Raw genomic sequence first — 21048 nt, forward strand, 5'->3', positions numbered from 1 at the left:
ACAAATTAAACAGAACATTGTAAAGCAAGGAGTCAATAAACTATCTGTGTTGTTTGCCACAGATCTCCCAACAGTGTCAGAAGATTCCCTGGAGGCACCAGAGTAGGGGACAGGCAAATAAGGTAAATGTGCTCTTGTCCCTACATTCAGCAGCCCCAGCTCTGCAGAAACCATCTGTGCCATTGCCTTTATGGATTGTCCAATCCGAACGTATAAAATGTAAAGCAGGGGCACACTGAGCCACTAAGTTATTCTTGGCCATCAAGATGATGCAATACAGAGACTTCACAAAGGACGGAGGAAAAGCCTCATGCTTCCAGAGATCTTTGCAAAACTGGCTCCCGGCTCACAGGGAATGATGGACAGGCCAAAGCTGCCCAACTGAGACACTTCTTGAACATCACCAGTAAGAGAACAATACTGTCTCCAGCCAGATGTCCACACCTCAAAGTGCAGCCTGGGCCACAGAGCCTTTTTCTGAAAGCTACTGACTGATGTTCCTCATCAATGCCAAAGGAAACTTCCAGTCCTCAGCAATTCACAGAAAAGGGTGACATGTGGGGGTTTGGGAACCACATGAATGTGTATGCAAAGAAATTAACCCCTGAGAGGGACTTGGGTTTTCTCAAAGTGAAGGCTGCTGGCAGAAGGGAAGGGGAGAGATGTTGTTGGATGCAAGATCACTTAGAATGGACAGCTGGTCCTAACCCTGAACAAATTGGGGGCTGAAGCTGCAAGTCCTTTGTGGAGGCCACAAAGCAGAACACATGGGAATAGTTTCTCTACAAAAGCTTAACATTTCCTAATGAGCCACCTCTGTGAACTGTCTCACTTAAAATGGAGACACCAGCTCGTCCAGGGACTGCATGACTCAGTAATTCCAAGAACCTCACTGGGGCTACCAGGGTGATTGTAGTACATACAAAGCATGTAAGAATTCTCTTTGTGATGACACAAGCTCTAGAAAAACTCTCACTGGCCTCAGTGCAGTTTTCAGTGGGCAGGAGTCACATCAAAGCCACCACTGAAAGCCTCTCCAGGGGGGTGCAGAGCCAACATGACCGAGAGTTAACAGCCTTCTCTCTTAAAAAGGGATCTTAAGCTCAGGGCAAAAACTACTACCCATACTGTCCAGTTCTGTAACAACAACTATGTCAAATAAATAAAAAGCAAGGAAAGCAAGGAAAAAAGAGAATATATTTACAAAGAGTGCAAATGAAGATGGATTAGAAAATTATGTCTTGTTTGCACTGGATAGCACAGATGTTGTAACACAGCAGAATTTAAAAAGCAGTAAATGTTTCATGAAATGAAGCAGCTAAAGAGAAGAAAATGTCAGCACTGAAATGTCAGACAAATTTTGGGCAAGAACTCCCCAAACTCTCTGAATTGTTTCCCAGAGCCAAGACACCGGTCTCTTATGTACTATATGTCCATCCCTCTATTGTCTGGTTTTGACTGGTTTTAGCATAACCATTTACAGGTTTTATTTTATCAGCCAGGAAGGTAAGAGTTCAAGGAACAGCAAGAAATATGTGGCAAAATACAACAAGGTTAGATTATGTGCACTGGTTTATTCTGCTCTGACACACTGCAGAAGAAATAACCCCAGTCAAGGTCTGAGTACTCCACGGTCTGCAGGGAGCAAGAGCAGCATCACTCAAGGGAAGTGACACTAAAGAACTTTAAATTAGCTGTTGACAGGCAGGTAGATAGATTGATGAGTGATTGCCCGATGTCCCCAACATTACCATTTTGTGGTGAAAGCAAATATGAAAGGGAGGGAAGTAAGAAAATCCATGAAATACGGTTTTGCCAATTTGTGGTGCACTCAGATGACAGTGAAGTTCACTTATGGACACTGGAAACATAAAATAAATTGTGTTCTCTGAATCAGAAGTTGACAAAAAGTTTCTGAGTTATATTTTTGACTCCAGAAGCACTGCAAGCCACGCTAGCAGACCATGATAAAAATAAAATAACAATAATAAAAAGAAAATCTCCCCATCATTTTTCCTCCTAATAAGTGTTTCTTCTCCCAGAATGTAAGGACCACATGCAAGGGAGGCAGAAGCGCAAGTCCCCTGAACCACACAATTAAGCCTGGCTTACTGTATATCCAAAAGATGCCCTCACTGCAGTGGTCCTTAAAATATTTTTTAAGTTAAATTAACTTGGATATCTGCAATTAGCACCACCTTTGAGAACAAATCAGAACAAGTTTATTGAAGCGCTCTAACTATTTACCACAAGAGTGAATTTACCCCCAAGGTTCACTTGAGTATTTTGTCTCAATTTTCTTGTAGTTTCATCTATCATGTTTTTTTTCAGTCCTCCAAAGGTGATGGATAAAACACAGAAATAAATAGGACCGACTGTTCACAGAAGCCTAAGGGAAAACATAATTTTGTTATAAATACTCTTTGGCACAAATCATGGAAATGTAATACTAAAATTGTTTGTTGAATCATTTATGAATTGGGCCTTCAGTTTCAGTTTGCAAATAAGTTAGAGGATTTTTATTGATGTTCTTTTTCACTTTGCTTTTTTAGTTGCCAAACAGCCTTTGAGAAACTAAACTGATACATTATCCAGAAAACAGAGGGAATTGAGGACTTTTCTAAAAGGAAATTCCTATGCTAATGAAGGACTTTTTTTGGTGGGGGGAGGAATTTACTTGTAGATTATGATAAACTTTATGATAACAAATTTTTAAACCAATTTCCTAAGATGCCACAATGAGTTTTCAACCAACTAAAGATGTAGAAGCAACACACATTTTTGTGTTTGTTCTTAGATGGGAAAATTTTAGGATTTATTATTACAAAACAAAAGTTCAGTGGAACATAACTACATGCTGCCACACCATACACAGAGTCATTACACATGAAGAAATATGTAATATGAAGGGAAATTCTATAGTATTGAGAAATTCAGTATTTTACAGCTGTGAGTGCCCAAACTGCTCACACGGAAGTTATAAACATGAAGAAACAGCAAGGAACAAAGAATTGCATTTCTCTGAAATGTTCTGTCTCAAAGTGCTACTTTTCGTCATCTGAAGAGGGAGAGAAACTTGGAAATAGATAAAAGGTTCACTCCCTCTTAGCCAGAGCAGGTGTGCATTGCCTTACCTGATCTGTCCTCGCACCAGTGGTCTGTTTTTAGTCCTGTTCATATTTGAGTCAAATGGAACTTCAAAGAACTGTAATTAAAAAAAGAAAGGAAGAATCAGAATGAAAGGATACCGGAAAACATGCCACGCATGGAATGTCCTGTCTGCATCTGCAGGTGCTTTAGTTTCTCCTTTTGAAGGTTCAAGGTTCAAGGAAAAGAGTAAATGGGTTTTATGGAGCTCTCATTGATTCTTCTGGCACCCCCTTAGAAAGAAAATCACCCAGAGGACAAAAATAGTTTGCACCCAAAAGTTCATCATTTGAAGTACGGTTTGATTCCAAGTTCTTTTCTCAACAGGTCTGACACATCTTTTAGATATACATTTGCATACACACATGAAAATCATGGAATCATTATGGTTGGAAAAGATCTTTAGGATCATCCAGTCCAACCAGCACCACCACTATGTTCACCATTAAACCACATTCTCAAATGTCACATCCACAGGTTTCCTGAACACTTACAGTTATGGTGACTCCACCACCTTCCCTGGGCAGCCCTTTCCAAAGCCTGACAAGCCTTTCAATGAAGACATTTTCCCTAATGCCCAACTGGAACCTCCCTCGGCACCAGGTGAGGCCATTTCCTCTCACCCTGTTCCTGTTCCCCGAGAGCAGAGCCAAATCCCCACCTGGCTGCACCCTCCTGTCAGGGACTTGTGCAAAGCCAGAAGGTCCCCCCTGAGACTCATTTTCCCCAGAAAATGATGATATAGATCACAGTTCTATATTAATACAAATTGTCCTTGCAAATGTTCTTTGAAGACCTTCTGGTCTTTAAAAGACAAATAGTGAGGTTTTTCCAGTATCACCTACCTTGCCAGAACCTATAACCCACCCCAAAATCAATCAACTCTTGTAAAACGCTACTGGAACTGCTCTGAGCCTCCAGTTGGAGCAGGAGAGAGTGAACACACCATCCAGTGTTATTTAATGTCACAACTCAAATTGACTTCAAACACGGCCTATGGGAAAACTCATGCTGGAAGGACAGGTCTGGTCTCAACTTCAACACGAACCTGGAAGTGTTGGATGTTTCACAAAGAACCTTTATAGGATACACACAAGTTTCTTCTGATCAAGTAAAGCACCTCACTTGGATCTGAAACAAGTGATCGCTTCTGACAGCTCAGTGTTTTGCTAATGGTTTGTTTCATTGTTGTATTTCAGAGGCAATTATGGTAAATGGAGGAAAAAAAAGACATTTGACATCAGACTGGTAGAGCAATACAAGGGGAAAAAAAACCTCTGTAGGGCTAAAGTCTGTTCACCAGAAAATATCTGGGCTACGATTACTTTTTTTTGTAAGTCACAGGTTTTATTTCTACTTGCAAAGGTCTGACTGCCTTGAGTTACTTCCAGTTTAAAACAGTGCAGGTGAAGAGCTTTGTGCTTATTTGACAGTATTTAAACTTATACATAAAGGTATCTGTGTGCAATGGAAAAAATCAAAATAACGTACAAGTTTTAAACTCAATGTGTCTCAGACACAAAATGGCTAAAATGAAGAACAGCTGAATAGTCAAGACCTGTAAGAATTTAAACTTATGCAGTTGGGTTATCAATATAAGCTGATGATGCCATGCTTAGTGTATCAAATATTTCCATATATTTAATACAGCAATCAACCTCTGAACAGAATATAAATTTTGAACAAGAATTTCCTCTGCTGACTTAAGTAGTCAAAAAATATCTGTGTCTATTGTATACAGACACGGCTGCTCCTGAAATTAAGACTACTGCATGACTTCAGACTGAAGTTTTTTGCTTTTTTAAATCTGACTATTTGAATAATCTGTTACTGTCAAGCACATGTATACAGCATGGCGCTACACTTCCAATGGAACTAAACTTAAAAAAATCCTTTTACTTGCAATGCCCTAGATTCCTTCACTGAGCTAGCTGCTATTCCATGTCAGCAAGATGTCATTTATCAAACTTTCCTCATTTTGCTCCCAGACGTTCAGCAAAATTCTCTCTCCATTTGAAATTATTTTCCCCTGATATTCTTGAAAAAATGAAAAAAGCCATGCATCTCAAATATCATTCCATAAGAATGAAAGAGTGAAGTCAAACTTATTATCTCATGTCAGGCCAACAGAGTCCTGCCTGTTTCAGCAAACAGTAAATTCAGTAAGATGAAGCCTAGATAAATAAATACTTTAGAAGCACACAAGAGGCTTTTTCCCCAGGAAGTCTGAATGCACCAGTTCAGCTGGACATGGCAGAATATTATCTGCCCTCAGTATCTGGGAAACTGGCCACCAAAAGGGCAGACTGAGGGTTAAATCTACAGCATCTAAAAAGCCCTGAGTGACAAAACTTGGCAACAGCTCTCAAGAACCTAACCTAAATTTTAATCAGCATGCATGAACATTTAAAACATGACAATGGCAAAAAAAAAAAAAAAAAAAAAAAAAAATCAGGCTAGCCAGTACTCTGTGGTTTATTTCTCTGGCAGGTTCATCATGCTTTTTGTGCAGATCTCATCTCATTAATATAGAGTAATTATATCTTAAGCATCTCGCAATTCCTAGCATAACTGTCACATTACTGCTCAGAGCTGTTTACTCCCATGGCCTTTCTGTCCTTCAGCTTCTTTAGACTGGTTTCCACTTTGTTTATATGTGAAATGTTAAAGAATGCCTAATTTCAAACTCCCTGTTGGAACCAGCAGTGCCTGCAGAGGGTGGCTGAGCACTCAGACCTTCCAGAGGGCTCACAGACTAATAATTTTATTAAGACTATGCCAAGATTTCTGTAACAACACCTTGCAGCTGCAGATTACATGATGGTGGCACTTTCAGGACTATCGATAGTGAAAGAGGACAGTGTGTCCAGTGCCTCTGCCTCTGCTCCTTCCTGAGTGGGAAGGGACCCACAACGATTATCAAGCCCAACTGCTGCCTCTGCACAGACACCCCAAGAACCCATCTCTGTGCCTGAGACTGTTGTCCTAGCAGTCCTTGAGCTATGGCAGCTTTGGGCTGTCACCATTCCCTGGGGAATCTCCCTCTGGGTGTTGAACACCAAGACCACTAATTTAGTTTCCCAGAGAGTGGCCAGACAATTTTCGGTTAATTAGGCCAGTGGAGCCCTGAGCACGTGCTGCACTTGCCATGCATGGTCCTGCAAGAGAGATCACATCTACTGAACTACAACAGTCCAACACCTTTACTCCTGTTCACATGAAAACACCAACAGAGCGCACTAAGACGAACAATATGCCATAGAGTTTATCAAACAGATCTGCCACACTTCAGCTAATAAGCATCTTTCATAGACTACTTTGGATTTCGAGTGTATCAAGGACCAGCCTGGCCGCTGGCCCAGCTCTAATCAATGACATGTGGTGGAAACAGCAGCAGCTGAAACAGGCAACCAGCATGCCATGTACTGACATAACATTTTACTCTAATGCTAAACACATATTTGCAGCAGAACTGACAATCCCAGGAGTCTAAAAATGGAATGGAACCTTGCTATTAGAAGACAATTTAATTCAATGTAACTCTGAGGTTCTCCCACTGCAAATCCACCCCTGAACCCAAGGAGGCTTCCATGTGTTCTTTGCCAACAGAATTGCCCTCTGGATCTACATATTTCTCTTCAAAGCCTCCCAGAAGGGCAGTTCAGGTAAATTTTCAGCACTAATGAGTGAAGCAGTCACCTCCTCCTGATGGTCTCCAAAATCCCCCCTGATTTGTACCACATGGGGAGGTGGAGATGAGCTATAGGTGATGGCTAAAGCTCCTCCTCAGCTAAAAACTCTTGCTATGGGCCCAAACAAACAGTAATACGATGCAAATAAAAACCACTACAGCTGGATGCCCCTCTAGAGCACTTCAATGAATATCTACAGCCAGAGGTAGAAGCCAGGCTGTACAGGGCAAATCTTGCAAATATTGATTTTGTTGAATTAGGTCTTTCTGTGTTCTCCCAATTCCCCTGAGCTACAGAAAGCTCTGATTCTCTATGGTTTTCTTTGGTATTTCCCAAGAGCAAACAGTTAACCAGAAACAACACTGAAACACATGCTGGAAACCAAAAAGGGGCATGAATCAAGGAGGAGCAGGTGGACCAAAACTGTGTTGAAAGCACAGTGGCAGAGCAGACTGTGCACACCTGGGCAATAACCTGCAGTTTCCTGGGAAGGTGACATCCAGAAAGTCACTCCTCCCAGCTGGCCATGCAGCCTCCAAATTCATCAGGTTTCAGCACCAGCCGTTCACATGAAGTCTCCTGCTTTTCCCATTCAGCCTAAAGAAAGTCGCTTCCAGCAACACTGGAAACCCACCAGACCACGAAGCGTCAAGTACTTTCCTCTGAGACTGTTCTTCCTCTCTGTATTACCTAATTATTTCTATTCCTCATGTTTTCAGTGATTTATCTTACATTGTCATAAAGTAATATATAATTATATAGATGGAGAAGAAAAACATAACATATAATTCATGGTAAATAAGATCAAAGTCAAGATTATTATAGGTTTCCTTCTGGTTTCTTTTAAATCACTTTTATATGAAAACAACAAAGAATAATTAAAGCATATTACAAAAGTCTTTTTACTCAATTGCACACAGATGTGACTAAAATAAAAGTGGAGGGAAGGATTTTCAAAAGCACTCATGCTGATCTAACACGATTCTCACTAAAGTCAATGGCAGTTTGACTTCAATGAGAGCAGAGACAGACCAACACTGAGTGATTCTGAAAATCCCACCCTAATTGTACAAACAAGGGAAGGCTTTGGAGACTGCTGGCTTGGAGATTGTATATTTGAGAATCATAAAGGGCACACAGCACCTGTTTGTCTTCAAGATATGAAAATAAAGCAAGGCAAATATTTTAAGGATTAGAAATAGCTTTTTTTCTTTTTTTTTTTTTTAAGGCTGTATCTGAAAACCCTCTGGCAGTGAAGTTCCCTGTCTTACTATAGATCTGCTCTGATATTTTCCATCTCAAAGAGGATTCTAATTAAAAACGAGATCAATGCCAGCCTGAGCAATCTTACTCACAGAGGAGGGCAGCTAAACCCCAGACTGTCATGTCCCACAAAACTGGAAAGGTCTGCCACATAAACGATCTGACACAGCTTCTTTTTTATTTTTTTCTCCACACAAAAGACACATTCCTATTATTATCCAGCATTTAAAAGCCCATTGCTCTGTACAGGGAATACAACAGGAGGAAATTGCTAAGAAAATGTTGATACTTGTGACTTTTGAGATTTTTCAGGATGGAGAAGGCAGACTCACTGGTATACACCTGTCTTACCTGTTGGACTAACAACCTGTCATGCTAGCTCTGCTTTTGAGTGCTCGAGAGGTGATGCTGTTATTCTCTTGACCACTCACAAGTGTGGCTTTCCAAGGATTCCCAGAGACACTGTACCCAGAACTGGGCATTTAAGGCTTTACGTGGCATTTATTATTTCAGTACCCTGAACTGGCGACAGCGGCTGGAGCTGCCGCATGCCTGACACAGCGCTCCATGTTGTTTTCAGCTCATCCAAATCCTTTTAGTGGCTCTGACCAACAAAACAAGTAGTCACTGAGCTCTTGCAGCTTGGGCCTCTTCCTCAGCACTTTGGCCAAAGAGCATCCTTTGCTGATACCACAAGTGCCGTCACAGGGCAGTGATAGTGCGGAGTGTCACAGCAACGTGCTCCCAACACTGCTGCACCTGTGGGGCTTCGCACAGCGACGAGGGGTCAGGACAGAGGAGGGGATGATGGACACATCCTGAAATACACTGCTGGTAACCGGGGAAGCCCAGCTGCATAACCAGGGGCGCTGCAGGTGTGGATGTGCTTGTAGCACTCACTTGAGGAAGAGCAGTGAGGATAAAAGGAAAGACCCCGGGCCTGCTGTGCAAGCCTACCGCAAGGAGCTAGAAATTAACATTAACTATGGAAATAACGTGGCATTTGTACCAAAATTCTTTATCTGCTTTACTCCACATAAAAAATTTTTCTTGTCTTCATCTTCAAATCAAGTTTTCTAGTACCAGTGCATGAAAAATTAGCTCATTTAACCTAATTTTTTCAATGCACCTGATGTCCAAAGCTTGAAATGGGAGAAAAGACATGAATCTCCTGGTTTAGTAAATGAGAAGGAGGTCAGGTGACCACCGGTGAGCCTGGCTCTTCTCATTAAAATCGTATTTTGCTAGGAAGATAGCATAACAAAAATGAAATATTAAAAATAAAAGCAGGCCTTTATAAGCTGTTCCATCTCCAAAAATGCTGACTTTGTGAGCCACCTAACTAGCGTATTCCCAAGGCCTCACGGACGTCAGCCATGGCGTCAGGGGAAATGAAAGCTGGATACACAGACAAGCTTCACCTCATGTGATCCACACTGGAGAAATAACCTCCATGGGAAGGAATACTGCTTTCTGGCCAGCTGCTAAAGCCTAGTAACATTATACATTTACCCCCATTAAGTCCTTTTTATTTAGCACACAAACAAACAAACAAAGCTCCTTTCTCCAAGCATTTCTTGAGCCCCTCTTCCAGGAGGACACTTGCCTAGCAATGCTTTTTGCCTTCTTGATCAAAGGAGGCAATTTCTAAGCACAGGACGCGCTGCACTGAATATCTTCCCATCATTTCGGATTTTGTTGCTGTCGGGCTCTCCCTTTTCAACTTAAAATGAAGAGTGCTAAAAAATGGGTTTCAACATTTATCTGTGTTGTGCTGCCCTGGAATAAAATGGAAAACTTCACTCCCCACAAACATTTCCACAACTGAGCTCTGATCACCCCACATCTGTTGCTTACCCTTGCAAGTTTTTAATGAAGAATTATTATCACTAAATAGATGTCAGAAGCATGTGACATCTATAACATGCTGTCTCCAGGAACTATTTTATTACTATGTACTTTAAGAACCATTATTAGGGTAAAAAAAAAACAAACCACCTTTATGCCTTACCAAAATATCCCCCTGAATCACTTTGCAAAGACATTTTCTTCAAGAGATTCTTTTGCATTAAATCATATTAGTCACAATGTCTGCATGCCATGAGTGCAACATATAATTTAAAAAACAAACAAAACTTCAAATAACAATCTCTTTGCTGAAGATAGGTATTGCACTAGGTCAGTATCTGGTTTAAGTTACTATATGTCCTAAAATACACCAGGCCAGGTCCTCTGGACACAGTGCAGCTGCTTTGAGCAACACTGCAGATAAAATCTGATACTGAAGATGGCTTAGACAAATTCCTGTGGTGGAATAAAGTTGTTACTGAGGAACTCCTGGGGAAGTATTTCTGCTGCTCAATGCAGTGCTTAAGTCAAGCAGATCCCGAGTTAACCAGGAGACACAAATCTCCTCCAGAGGAGTGAGAACAGAGGCAGGAGCTGCACAGACTTTATTCCTGCTAGTAACTACAGCAGGATCCTGAGCTCCTGGATTTAGGCAGGGCAGATGCAGAAGGAGCAGATCACTCAAGAGTCCTCCAGACCATCAGTATCAGCTGCTTTCAGCCCCCTGTGACTACCAGAGAGCTATAAAATCAAGCAGCCACACTGGGCTCTGCTCTTGCCCAGGAGATTAGAGCAGGGAAATAGGAAGGTGAGATTTAAATCACTTCCACATATCTCCTGGCTCCAACCCACGTGTCCCAGATCCAGGTCATTTTAAGTAGCTTTTTAAAAATTGTCACTCAAATTATAAGAATACTAATCCATCACAATGTGCTTCCTGTCAGGAACCTGAATATTAATCCATAAACTTCTCTCTTATATGACACGGAGATGTGTTGGTTTTAACTGCTCATGGCTGACACATCCTATTAGTGAGGCTTTTCCTCTTACAAGACAGACAAAAGTAGCATTGTACACACAGCAGCAGGCTTGCCTGCTTTTGGTGAGACAGAGGTTATTTCAGTAGATGCAAATACATAAACTGCTTGTTCAAAATATCTTTTCATTTCAGAAATAAATTAATTTTTATACTTGAAGTTCCTGGCATCAGTGAAAGAGAATTTGCTTTGGCCTGGCCATATTTAGCAAAATTAAAATCTACAGCTCCTTCTGGCCAAAATATTAAAAACCTCAAAGCCACAAACCCCACAGTGGGTGAAATGAAGGAATGCTGCAACAGAATCAGTAAAAAAGTTTAAATGTGAACCAGGGTGTGAAGTAGCACAGGCCTTTACTGATGTGCCTGAGCAATGCAGCATGCCAACACTGTCCAAATATCACAGAGCTGACCTGCTCCACTTACCCACAGCTCAAACCTACTAATAAAATAATTCCCCAGTAATTACTACTTTTAAATATTAGGAGATGATATCAAGGAGAACTTCAAGTCATATTTTTATATACAGCACACTTATGGAATCGATTAAGCCTATAGGAGAGAGTTTGCAACAAAATTTAAACCAAACTTTCTCCTGTTGCTCTAAATCTGATCTGCTCTCTGATCTAAAAAGAGAGTAAAGGAACTCTGAGGGGCATTTCAGGATTTACACTGCACTGGCCTCACTGCTTCCCTCCACTGTGTGCTCCCAGATCCAAAAGGAGACCAGTTTCTAATACACTGAGGAGTTTTAATTGTTAGGGGAGAATATCACAGGCACACTGAAGAGTGCAATGTTGTAATTTAATTTGTATGACACTAGTTTCATTTAGTTTTAAATCTTGGCAATAAAGCAAATTAAAGGAAATCACTCTCTTCCATCTATATAGAACTTACCAGAAAGCTATCAATATATTAATAATGTATTTTTTCTCTTATAATTTCACAGATATTTGATGTGGTAGACCACGCATTGTATTTTCACGGCATTCTCTCTCCTCCTAAGGCTATCACAACTCTGCAGATCATAAGACATGGAAGAGATATAAAGATCCTGGTCAAGCCTAAGGATTTTTACCTATAATAGGTTAGTTTTGGTAATGATTTTATGCAGAACGTGTAGAACTGCCAGATAAAGTAACAATGTAATAACAATACAATAACAATTATCCAAGGTGTAGCTAATCACTTAGCACCAGCTTTGCAGTAAAATCCAGTAACTATCTTCTTTTCTAAAAGCAAAATTCACCAGCTGGGACCATGAACTGGGGATGACCATCACTATGCTCTTCTGTTGAGGGCTGGATGATAAATATGTACACTGAGAAGTCAGATTACAAAAGACCCATAATTAGATCTCACCTTTCCTTCCCCCCTCATTAAGAACGAAAGTGAAGCAAGAGTCTCACAATGATCCACTGGAAAGCACAAACACCCAAACCTGTTGCAGGGTCATCACATCATCCATCTTTCTAAAGCTGTCGAAAAATGTTTGTCATTCCAGTACTGCTTGCATCTCTCAAATGCTAAGATAACACACTCATCAATCTGAAAAGAGGAGTTGAAAAATAAATAGTTCTGAGTCATGTTACTAAGAGAGATTCCACACACTATTAATTTTAGCTTGGAAACCAATTAAGAAACCAAATCAAATTACCTCCCCTCTTTTTAAGGTATAATGACCTATTCACTTGCGTAAATTTATTTATTTTGTGCCAGTGATCCTTTCAAAAGCCTTACAAATTTAAACATTTGAAGTTTTAATCTGACTTCTGGCAACACAAGGATTTTTGCCAAAAGGCAGTCAAAGATATGGACAAAATAGGATAACTCTATCTTAGAAGGCCATTCTTGAAATATAAGCATAATAAGAAACATAATGACATATAAGCAAGACTTGTTCTAAGGACTGCATAAGCATCAATATGTTGGAATAAATTAGTGCTTTCCACATGAACCGGGGGTAGCTTTTGCTCTCTTCAGCCTCACTGCAGCTTCTTGCTCACGAGTGCTGTTACAGCAGCACTTTTCCACATCAAAGCAAGTGTCCAAACCTGCACACAAGAAAAGGGTTATTAAAGCAGGAACTCCCTGCCCAGCCAAAGGGCTCAAGCTCCTGAAGCTCAGCAGTTTTTAATATTGACACGGAAATGCCACTCTTGTCAGGTTTGTCTTCCAGGTGCCTCAAATGTCACCTTTGTTTGCTAAGTGTTAGCCCAATATGAAGTTTTCTGAGTATCTATTGGGAAAAAATCCAACCAACCTTGCACCTCAGTGGCCTGATTTCCCCTGGGTGCCAGTATCCATCCATCCAAGAGCTTCTGGGGGGAGTATTTCCAACTCCTTCCTGTTGGTGCCACCACAGGCACGTGGAAGCTTTGACTACACAGGTCTTGCTAAAGCTGAATGGTTGGGACTAGTGCTTTGTTCAATCACAAGAAAAAAATCTTCTGGATTCAGCAGGACACTCTACTGAGGCACTTTGTGCAAGGCATTAAAGCCAGACTGCACCACGGGAGTTTTGGACATTGTGTTCACTCTCCATGAAACTAAACCCAGAATCATGAAAAAGCTTTTCGTGGTAATGGACGTGCATTAGAGTGGGTCACCCTGGATCAGACTTTTTATTTAGGCAAGTACGGATACATCCATAAGGAAAGACAGGACTTCATCCCAGCACATGGAGTGACAGGACAGGGGAAATGTCTCCCCACTGCCAGAGGGCAGGCTCACCTGGGATATTAGGAAAAAATCCTTCTCTGTGAGGGTGAGCAGGCCCTGGCACAGGTTGCCCAGAGAAGCTGTAGCTACCCCATCCCTGAAAGTGTCCAAGGCCAGGTTGGATGGGGCTTGGAGCAACCTGGGATATGTGGAGGCGTCCCCCACCATGGCAGGGGTAAAACTGGATGAGCTTTATGGTGCATTCCAACCCAAACCATCCTGAGATTCTGCATAAGAAGAAGAAAACAAAGTACTGGAAGTCCAGCATCAAGGTTACACTGATCACTGGCAAGTAGACAATAAAACAAAGGATTTAATTTGCTTATCCCCAAGCTCAGATCCATATGTGGTGCCACTCAACACATATATGCACCTATGAAAAAGGAAAATTTACAAAAATCAAAATATAAAAAGCTATTAGGTCCTCTGAAAAAAAAACTGCAAAATCAAATTGTTTGCTCCAATGGAAACTCTCAAAATTTAAAAAAAAAACCACCAACATTACAAACTGAAACTCAAATAAATATTGCCATACTTCTATGACCAAAAATACATGGTGAAACATCTACTTTTGACCAGATTTCAAGTTCTTCAATGAGGAAAGTGTGTGAGAAACACTAGCTTTGCAATTCCAAAACAAGCTTGTAACAAGAAATACTCCAAAATAAAAATACCCATAAAACGCATCCCAAGAAAAAAACAATATGCTTAAAAATTCACATCATATTAAAATTCAAATAAATTTCTCTATGTAGGCAAGTCCTTAAATGTATTCCCCCATTTAATTACGTTGTAGTTCCTGTGTAGACAAGTCCCAAGACGCTCTTACATGATAATCATTAAATATGAAGTGGTGAAATGAGTTGCAACATTCAGTAATGCTCCTTATGAACTATGATTTATCAAGGAAGCATGAAATAAAATGATCAAAGCACATGGTTACTATATCTGTATGTTATACTGGGGAAAAAATTAAAATAATCATTGAAATCATTATAAATATCTGGACACAGATATTTATACTACCAAAACTGCTGCAGAAGGTCATGCTAAGCCCACCTACTTACTTAACTGAAGTATTAAAATTAGAAAGACATCTAAGTGCATTTTACAAATCATTTAAATCATGAAAACAACTGACAGGATCGTGTGATTTAGTAAATACGATTTCTTTATTAGCTCTATCCTTAGGTGCTTGTCTGAAAAGTTGGGGTAAACTCACTTTCACTATGTAAAAAAATTCCAGTTTTGAAATACAATCAGAAATTACAAAATAGCTCCAATTGTGATCCCAGGACCAGCAAAAGCAAAAACTGCCATGAGGAAAAAGGAACTTTGCACCATGTGCCTTGTCCCAGGGGAACGCTGGGCACCCACTGCTGTTACACTCCTTGGCAGTGTCTGTCTAAACACATGCTCATACAAATAAAGGTTTAAAATATATTTTCTAACCTAAACCATACCCAAGGCAGGTTTAGAAGATTGCTCATAGGCTTTACAAGCACTTCATTTACACACCAGCATATGCATTTAGTATATAAATATTTATAGCTTGGCAGCTTCCTCTCCAAACCTGCACAGGTTTTCTCTGTTGGGTTTCACCAGCAATATTTCTTTTGAATTCCCACATTTCCAGATGTTTTTGCTCAGACAGCCCTGATGGAGAACTGTTGTGCCTATTTGCAGACAAACTGCTGACAACTAAGCTGAACTTCTAAAAGCTGGCAGGGAGATAATCTGGCACTGAGATCTGATAAGAGAGAAGAGGAAAAGAGAGGAGAGAAAGAGGAGAGGGAGAGGCAGGATGACCTGCAAATACTGAGATGCCACAGAAAGGCCTAGTCAAGCTCTGAGCCCTTGCTTGAGGTGTTTCTCCTCTCATTCCAGGGTACTTCAGTCAAACCTCACCTTAGTCAACCATCCCCTTGCCCAACACCTCTTGGTTCTTAGCAAACACAGCTTTTGATTAAAGAAAGATAATGTTGCTCCAACAAGTTATAGACTGGAAAACAAACCGTATTTACAGATACAGAATTGCAGACTCATAGCATGGTTTAGAAAGAACCTTAAAGCCCATCTCGTTCCAACACCCCAGCATAGGCAGGGACACCTACCTCTAGACAAGGCGGCTCCAAGCCCCAACCAACCCAGCCTTGGACACTTCCAGGGCTGGGGAGTCCACAGCCTCTCTGGGAAGCATGTGGCAGAGCCCCACCACCTCTACATATTTTAGAAGGGCTGTTTCTCCTGCTTCACTGCTCAAAATAAGGCAAAGACAAAAAAACACCATTATTTAATTTTGCTGTATCCTCTTGTCTTTCCTCCCCACAAATAAGTAGATTATGATCTGCATTTTACAGAAGATACACTTTTAGGAGTGGAAAAAAGGCAAGTGGGACCAGGAGTGCAGATGTGTATCTGCACCTTCCCTTAAACTCTCTGAACACAGAAAAATGAACACAGAACTCTCTGAACACAGAACACTGGTATTTCCACCATCACCAAGCCACAGCACTACAGGAAAGCAGCACAAAATCAAACCAAGCATGAACCAGCAAAGTTGACAATGCAGCTCCATCTCACCCCTGTGGGGTTCCAGCTCTTTCCTCGCCTGGGTTTCCACACTGGGCACAGTCCATGGTGACAGATTTGCAGAAATGCCACAGGCCAGGCCTTGCCTTCCTATCCAGAGGACAAAAAGTAATTCCACTATGCATTCCCAGCTTGTATTCCCTTAATGTCACACACATCTATTTCTAGGGTAACACCAGATGACAAGGGACTGGTGGGGGCAGGCCAGCACAGCTGGCACAGCACACCGGGAGCTGCTCCTGCTCCTGCTCCTGCCCAGCAAGGCGAGCTCAGGCACATCGTGTTTCACCATCCAGCACTCACATCATCGCCACTTCCCCAAGGAGCAGCCACACCAGCTCTTCCCAGCACTGTGCCAGACCAGACAGTGGTTTTATTCAGACAGCAAGTTTTCTTTCAACAGTACTGGAATTGTTCCAGCCTAGATAAAATCTAAATTTTTGCATGAAAAGAACTAAAATACTCATCAAAAACACGGGACCTCGTTTCTGTTATGATACTCCTCCTCAGGCATTCAGTTTTGGCCACTGTTGAGACAGCATTTCTTTGTTTTGACCCTGAATGACTTTCCCAATGCATCTTACAGGTGAAGGGGGTTCCAGCTGTTGCCCTCCCACCCACTCCTTAATTAAAGATGCAGAGGTCAGACATAAACCATGTTACAGATTAAAACTGGACTTTGATACATAAGAATGTGGACATGTGGATAGGTCTTGGAAAACAGACTGTTGGCAATTATTTTAGTATTTATTTAGAATCTCTGAATTGGTTTAAAATAGGTAAGAAGAAGAACTGTTGCTACTTAACAGAAAGAGAAGAAAAGAGCATGGAAACCCATTTGTCACTTCCAAACAATTGTCAGGAACTGTGGATCTCTTTAGGAATGTAACTAATTATAAAAATATTTTCTAAGTAACGTGGAAATGCTGTCTAGTCAGAATTATCTGAGTTCAAAGAGCCATGAGAAGCAGGAGCAGCACCCTTGTCCTGACTCCCAGGGGCTGCTGCCCTCCCAGACATCAAGGCACTAACACAGAGCCAAGCTGCCTCCATGGTCAGGTTCATCCAAATATCTTTTCCATGAACTAATCAAACAGGCATTTATCAGCCCGAGGCAAACCTAAGGGGTTTTATGGAGGAGTCTTTCCCTTCATAAAGAGTACCGAAACATTTAGTCCAGAAGGTCTTCGATTATCAGGCTACAGCCAGACTACTACAAAGCATCCTTGATGTCTAGACCAAATGAAAAGATTAGCAGGGCTACCCCAGTGCTGATTACACCAGGCTCATACTATTTTTCCAGTGGATGCTTTCATAATTAAATATCAAGTAACAGGAGGCACTTCAACATTTATGTCACCCTCACCTATGAAAACAACATAAAGTTTCTTTGCATTGAGAGCTATAAAGCATTGAAAAGCATTCTGTGGCTGGGCTGTAACAGCAACTTGTCAAGCTGTAAAGAGAAATCTAGATTTTAGTGAAGGGGACCCCTTGGGAATGTTATGCATCAGCAAAGCAGAGCAGAAATCACATTATGTCTGTAACTAATATGGACAAAGTGGAATGAGTAATAAAAGCCAACAAAAGCCAACTTTCATTCTGATTAGCAATCACAGACTAACAGGGCTTCAATTGCAATTTAAAATTAGGTGGCACCATCAGTCACTGGGGTCTCTGCGAGCAGCAGCCGTGGCGCCTGCGGAGGAGGCACCAGGACAGCCTGGGGATGGACGGGACGCTGGCTCCGAGCTCTGCAGGGAGCAGGGCTCCTCACACACAGCTCTTGTGATGATCTGCATGATCTCCGAGCAGGGCTCCTCACACACAGCTCTTGTGATGATCTGCATGATCTCCGAGCAGGGCTCCTCACACACAGCTCTTGTGATGATCTGCATGATCTCCGAGCAGGGCTCCTCACACACAGCTCTTGTGATGATCTGCAAGGTGTGCAAACCCCTACACCTGAAGCGCAAGAAAGGGGCTCAAGGGAAGCTCCCCCAAGCTCCCAGTTTTTATCTAGTTAATTCTCTTGGTCCAGGCAGGTGCGTCAGCTCTTTGGACTGAAGAAACATGACAGATTTTAGCTGTTTGGAATAGCTATTGCTCTGCATGATGCAAATAGATCACATTTTAAATTCAGTCTAGGACCTCTCATAGGCAAAAAAATCCCCAGAAACTAGATTTCCAAATGGAATGAGTCCTTATTAGAGGAATAAACAGGCAAATAATGGACCTATTAAGCAACTTCCATACTTTTTTTGGTAATTTCACCAAATTCAAGACAATAATCTACACTTTTATGGGAGCTGTTTTTTTTTTTAAACAGCTGGGTGTAAAGCTTGAGCAGGTACTCCACCCTGCTGTGGAGGCGAACAAAGTGCTAAATAAGGGGATGGGGCTGCGCTGCCTCTGGAACACAGGGAACCACGTGATGCAGAAGAGATCTGGTTCATAAATAGCTAGAGAAGTTTATGATAACTGGAAACCAACATCCCATTTCCAGCTTAAATTTACACACAGCTAATTTCAACCCACTAATTCTTTTGCCAACGCCGCTCTCCATCCACAGCAAGGTCCTTTTCCTCCTGGTACATACCCCTGGATATATTTATGGAGCAGTCAGGTCCAGAACAGCTTTAGTCCTGCCAGGCCACACAAGCCGAGCTCTTTCAGCCGCCTATTCTGTCTCCTTGTTCTCTCCCACATCCCAGCAAGTACTTTTCAGCACCTGTCCCCATCTGAATTAATTTTTCTTGCATATGGGAGACCAGAATAGTGCAGTTTTACAGATGGCTATCTGCTAATGGCATGAATGGTTCCGAGCCTCCATAGAAATGCCTTGCTTGAGTCAAGATTGCATTTGCCTTTTTCGCAGTACTGCACAGTCATGCTCTAAGAAAAGGAGATTTTTTTTTTCCTTTTCTGTTCCTTCTGCCTGAGAAACCTTCAGGCTTGATCCAAGAGTAGATAAAACTCTGAACTAAAAAGCAAAAACCTGGCTTTTAACGCAGGTCACGTGTTAATACCCACAGAGTGATCCTGAAGAAGTCATTTCATGTTCTTATTTTTTCATTCCTACACTTACCTATTTAAATGCAGAACTCATTGAGTTCAAGCATCACCTCGCAATCTAAATTACCTCAGTGCCTTAAACCAATTCTGCCTGTGGCTGGAAAAAATCCTTATGCCTCCCAAGCTCGAAAGTTTCAAGAATCTAGCTCTCAATTATTTTCCTGGTTTGTCATTGTTTGGAAAGACATGTATTTTAATGCACAGCCACACAATTATATGTAAATAGAGTGGTATTAGTAAATAAAAAGCAAGCTGCTAATGGCTCCACGAATTACAGCAAAATTCAAAGGCACTTCCAGGAGCTTGCAAGTTACTGAGCAACCTTTGGGGGACTACAGTGGCTGTGAGATTTACTGAAAATCAGAAGGCAAGCTGGATTTGGGGAGATAGAAATCCACTGAGCACTTTGCAATGCCTGCTGTAAAACCAGAAGAGATAGGGACAGTGTTGGTCAGGATTACTCCAGGCTCCCAGCATGTTGTCTCACCATAAAAATCATATTGTGAAGAGAGGATGATCTTCTTGGATATTTTTCAGAAATTTTTACAAATTATACAAGTTAACAGTCAGTCAGTCATCACAACGAAATATGTATAAAGTTAAAAAAACCCTCGGCACTAGAAAAAACCCTCATCCAAATGTATATTGAGGAAAGGAAACCAATCCTTCTGAACTTGCCATAGGGCATGGGAGATCTAAGCATTATTAGTAATTGCAGAATCCCAGAATGGTTTGGGTTAGAAGGACACTTAAAAATCATCTCATGCCAACACCTTCCACTAGACCAGGCTGCGCAGAGTTCCACCCAGCCTGGCCTTGAACATTTATCAGAGACAAATTATGTTCTACCAACCTCATATCCAGATGGGAATTTAATGTCTCCTAGAGAGTGCAGCACTACCATCACTCATATAGGCTGTAATTTAGCCACAACACACAAACCCCCAGAATTCAGACAACTGAAACCCAAAACAGGTCTCCACCAAATGCAGCCCCTAATACTGCTAATTAAAAATATAATAATATGAGATGTATAATTATACTAAATAGAAGCACTTCTGAATAGATAAAGTTTTAAGAGCTAATAGGTTGAGTTTTTTTAAGTCATTTAAAACACAAATTGAGTGGCAATAGACAGCAAGGAGCTGTGGGATTACCCACGGGTTTGCTGGCACTTGTACCAACCCTGAAGATGAGCCTTCCCAAGAATCTGAGCTGGAAAAACCTTCCCCACTCAGACAGCTGGGCAGGAGGACTTCTAAATGACACATTAAAAACAGAACACATATTAAAAGATTTTTTAATCATATCATTGGAGCAAAAGTGTATCCTGTGTGCTATTCACGCCGTGCTGCTTCAGCTGCAACAGAGGTTCGATCCCATCCTCAGCCCACGCACACGGGAGATGCCGAGGAATTCCTGGTGGGAGCAGCAGGAGGTGCCAGCAGCTCTGTCCAGCTCCAGCAGCACAGTGCCTGGTGAAACTGCACCACAGGCTGGGTGTCCTTCTAATGGCAAAACAAAACTTCTCAGGATGGCAGGAACATTGAGAGAGAAGCTTAAGAAGAAATTTCAATGTAAGGTTTTAGTGAAGGAAATGGTTGATCCTGATCTGTTGTGGTGTGCTGTAATGTCCCATTTTGGCCTTCCAGGTCACTTCCCCAGGTGTGCCTA

At 41.5% G+C, this 21048-nt stretch overlaps 1 protein-coding gene across 3 annotated transcripts in view; it reads right to left on the reverse strand.

Moving 5' to 3' along the window:
• The window catches only part of LOC132082010 (protoheme IX farnesyltransferase, mitochondrial), a 99689-nt gene that overhangs the window by 31992 nt on the left and 46649 nt on the right, over positions 1-21048 (reverse strand). For all 3 annotated transcript variants that reach the window (XM_059486036.1, XM_059486035.1, XM_059486034.1), the window contains exon 5: positions 3135-3205. In XM_059486036.1, the coding sequence (XP_059342019.1) occupies positions 3135-3205 (71 nt within the window). The remainder of the gene's footprint in view (positions 1-3134; positions 3206-21048) is intronic.

The sequence above is a fragment of the Ammospiza nelsoni genome, chromosome 19 (genome assembly GCF_027579445.1).
Source record: "Ammospiza nelsoni isolate bAmmNel1 chromosome 19, bAmmNel1.pri, whole genome shotgun sequence".
Classification (NCBI taxonomy): Eukaryota; Metazoa; Chordata; class Aves; order Passeriformes; family Passerellidae; genus Ammospiza; species Ammospiza nelsoni.